The sequence below is a fragment of the Equus asinus genome, chromosome X, assembly GCF_041296235.1.
Source record: "Equus asinus isolate D_3611 breed Donkey chromosome X, EquAss-T2T_v2, whole genome shotgun sequence".
Taxonomy (NCBI): Eukaryota; Metazoa; Chordata; class Mammalia; order Perissodactyla; family Equidae; genus Equus; species Equus asinus.
The window spans coordinates 139,719,153-139,723,120 of record NC_091820.1 but is presented as its reverse complement, the minus strand read 5'-3'; the positions used below and the strand labels follow the sequence as shown (position 1 = coordinate 139,723,120).

Here is a 3,968-nt window from a genome sequence, read left to right as displayed (position 1 = left end):
CTTTATTATGGAACTCACACAGCTACACACAAGGAGAGAGAATAGTGTTTAAAAATCCCACCTACCCTTTACCCAGCTTCAACATTTGTCAACATCTCACTAGTTTATTTTGAAGGTAGGGAAGGATTTAGGGGTGAGAGCAGTGGGAGCTAACGTTTCTTGAAGTGATAAAAGAAGAGGCACCCACCTAAGCTTGTCCAAATAAAGGGTACCCATGCAGGCCTTTATAAGGGCGTCACATGCCCTGAAACATAGGGCCAGTGTGAGGCTGGAGCAGGGTGTTGTTGACAACAAGCAGCTACTGTTTTGGTTGCTGTCTTTCTTGCTCTCACTGTCCTCTCTCTGTCTCCAGAGTCACATGGATTTAATCTAGCGATCACTTCACCCTCCCTTTGATCAACCTGGATTCACCATCTGAATTCCCTGCAACGACCCCATAATTGTGTCACCTCATCCCCTTGCCCCTCCAGCCTGCAACCTTTCCCAGTTCTGAGGGCACAGAAGGAAGTGTAGCCTGACGGAGAGAGGGCAACGTGGAAGAACCCAGTACTGCACCAAGCTGTGTCTAATCCTCTCTGCCATTGATTCAGCACCCTGCATACCCAGCACTGGACCAGGTGTCGCTTTCCACGTGTTGTCCCATACAATCCTCACCATAATCCCAGAAGGTGTGGAATAGTGTTGTCCCATTTGAGAGCAGCGTGGGCCTATGTTTCAGCAGAGCATTGACAGCACTCGACTGTCACCAGGAATTTGCTGGTCTGTAAGCTTCTGGATAGTGGATTCTTCTCTGTTGTTGCCATCTTCTCTCGTGGCCTTGGCACTGACCAAAAAGCAAGTGGGTCTGGGCAGTAGGAAAGATGATCAACACGGTGCCTGCCCTCCAAGATCTGCCACCCCCTCTGGGGGCTTTGGGGCCTCCTTTGCTATAGAAGATGGATCATCACCTAGGCGTGATGAGAGAGGTGGTAGGAGCCGCGAACTGAGGAGAGCAGGCAAGGTTGGAAATAGCTGATGATCATAGAGTTTTTCTGTGCATCAGTTAGGAATGCTTTTGGGACTTAAACTATAAGGCAATTTATTGTTGACTGTACAGGAAGTCTAGAGAAAGGTGGTCATGGTGTTGTTTAGTTGTTCAATGAAGGCTCATCAAGGACCCAGGCCCCCTCCCTCCTGAACCTTTTAATAGCATGTGGGTGTTTCTAAGTTGAGTGGTGGGATGAGTCTCTCCTTCCTATGGATGAATAGCTTGTAACCACTGTATTAAAATAAGTGGTTTTGGTGCCTAATCTCCCAGGCTAATTTGTGAGCTCCTTGTGGGCAGGGACTGTGTCTTATGCTTTTCTGTATCCCCAGTACCATGTCCAGTGCCTAGTACACACAGGTGCTCATTCATCCATTCATTCAAGAATTGTTTCCTGCTAAGTGCTATGATGGAGGGATCCATGGCACTTAGCTCAGCCTGTGGGGTGGAAGTGGGGTCTGTGAGCACTTTCCTGAGATCATTACACCTGACTTGAGTCCCTGAATCACAGAGCCCTCGGCTCAGCAGGATAGTGAAGGTTTTCATTCCATTAGCAACTGAGGTCAGAAGATATTCCTATGCCAAAGATCATGGGGGTCCACAGTTCACTTCCTGCTTATCAAACAGCTATTATGCGCCAGGTGCTGGGATGACAGAGATTAATCATAGTTCTTGCCTTCAAGTGGCCTCCAGGCCAGTAAGAAAGACAGATAAGCCATTTCAGTACTAGGTGATGAGTAAGCATATGGGGCCACAGAGGAGGTGCACCTCCCCAAGCCTGTCAGGTTAGGTTGGAGGAGGGGTAGTCTGCACAGGCTGCTAGGAGCAAGTGGCCCTTTAACTGATCAAAAGATGAGGAAGAGTCAGCTGGCCCAGAGTCCAGAAGTGAGTCAGATCATGAAATGCCTTAGTGAAGACCGTGAGCTGGATGAGGGTGTAGCAGGTCGCAGGCCCCCAGCACTGCTGCTGCTTCGATTTGCATTGTTGTCTCAAGTGATCTCTAGGCCGTATTTTTGGTGATGCAGGGTTCGGTTTCTGGGCTGGCTCTGCCTTTCCACCCCCTCACTTTACATAGTTTGGACCTTGGAGTTCCTTGTATTTTTACCCCTGCTGGCTCTTTGGCCAGAGAAGCGGGTGGTAAGGTCTAGGTGCACACAGAACCATGGATCAGCCCTCAGAGGGAGGAGTGGAGCCACAAGGTGTGCAGTGAGATGACTGACTGGGTTCTTGAAAGAGGACCAGGTGGCTCCTGGTGGACCCCACCTTTCCCTTCACCTTGTGTTGGGCTGCTGCCTCATCTGGCTGTGGCTCCCCAGGAGTCTCCTGAGGGCACCGTTGACTTCCTTGTTTCTCAGACTATAGATCATGGGGTAGAGCATAGGAGTGACATTGGTGTAGATTAAGGACACAATTTTGTCCTGTTCTGGGGTGTAGCATGACTTGGGGCGAATGTAGATGAATATTGCGCAGCCATAGTGCATAAGAGAGACCAGCAGGTGCCCAGCACAGGTGGAGAAGGCTTTGCCTCTGCCCTCAGCTGAGCGGATTCTGAGGATGGCAGCGATAATGAATCCATAGGAGAGTAGGATCAGCAAGAAAGGAATCAACAGGATGAGCATGCAGACCAGGAAGACTGCAATCTCATTGGCCCTCGTGTCAGAGCAGGCCAGGAATAGCACAGCAGGGATGTCACAGAAGAAATGATTGATCTCATGGGATCGACAGAAAGGCAGGAGGAATATCAGTGTGGTAAGGGTGAGTGAGAGTGCAAACCCGCTGACACATGCCAGAGCCAGCATCTGCAGACAGAGGGCCCTGGTGACAATGAGTGTGTAGCGCAGGGGGTTGCAGATGGCCACAAAGCGGTCATAGGCCATCACGGCCAGGAGAAAACACTCTGCTCCACCCAGGGCAATGAAGAGGTGCATTTGCAAGGCACAGTTCAGGAAGGGCATCCGCTGGCTCCTGGACAGGAAATTGGCCAGCATGTTGGGGACAATGACCAATATATAGCAAATTTCAATGGTGGACAGGTTGCGAAGAAAGAAATACATGGGAGTCTGGAGGCAGGAGTCAATGAGGGTGATGAGCACAATAGTTGTGTGCCCTGCTAGGGTGACAAGATGCATGATTAGAAAGAGTCCAAAAAAGAAGATTTGCAGTTCATCCAGATCCCCAAAGCCCAAGATAATAAATTCAGAGTTTACGCTGTAGTTTTTCTGCAATGAAGCCATCCTACATTGTCCTCTGTAGAACTCCTGGGCTGGAGAAGACAATTTTCTAGCAATTCTCCAAGTTGTGGGAGACCCTGGAGCCCTTTCCACAGATGTGAGTGTAGCCAGCACTTCAAGACCTCCAACTCCCTTTACCAGGCTTGGCCCTTGTCTTCATTCTATTAATTTTTTGGATTCTGCCCTCTGTTCAGTGAGAACGAAGAACTGCTCACTGTGATGTCACTTTAGCTCGGTTGTTGAGTTATTACAAATATGAAATGAGATGAGTGAAGTTATTTACATAGACCCTAAGCATAGTCTTTCTGTCTACATTTTGAAGAGTTGCCTCGGTCGGGGTGGGGGCTGAGCTTGATGTTACTAAACAGGTTCAAGCAGAGACTGGGCCTGCAGGGTCATTGACACTGTAGGAATTCCTGTAGAATGTAAGGTCTGGTGAGTTAATCTTAAAGAAACTTCTGGCTTTGTGCCTTGGGTATATCATCCCTCCCTTACCACCACTCCCCCCAAAATCCTAGGATTCCTGCAGCTGAAGGGTTATGAACAGGATGCCCAGAGAGGAAGGAGCATAACCAGCAGAAGTTGCTGCCTCTTCTGTTTCAGCATTCCTCAATTGCAGGGAGGCCCCAGCTCATGTGTCACCTCCTTCCAGACACCTGCCCTGACCCCTAGGCTGAGTTATTTCTTCTCTTATGTTCCCACAGCACTCCAGG

The 3,968-nt window shown here is 49.3% G+C and overlaps 1 protein-coding gene across 1 annotated transcript; it reads right to left on the bottom strand.

Annotated features, from left to right (window-relative positions):
* Positions 1–2,295: 2,295 nt before the first annotated feature.
* On the bottom strand, positions 2,296–3,258 carry LOC106828392 (olfactory receptor 10V1-like). The gene has a single exon (XM_014836822.1). It carries the CDS (start codon positions 3,256–3,258, stop codon positions 2,296–2,298), a length of 963 nt encoding a protein of 320 aa, XP_014692308.1.
* Positions 3,259–3,968: the final 710 nt, after the last annotated feature.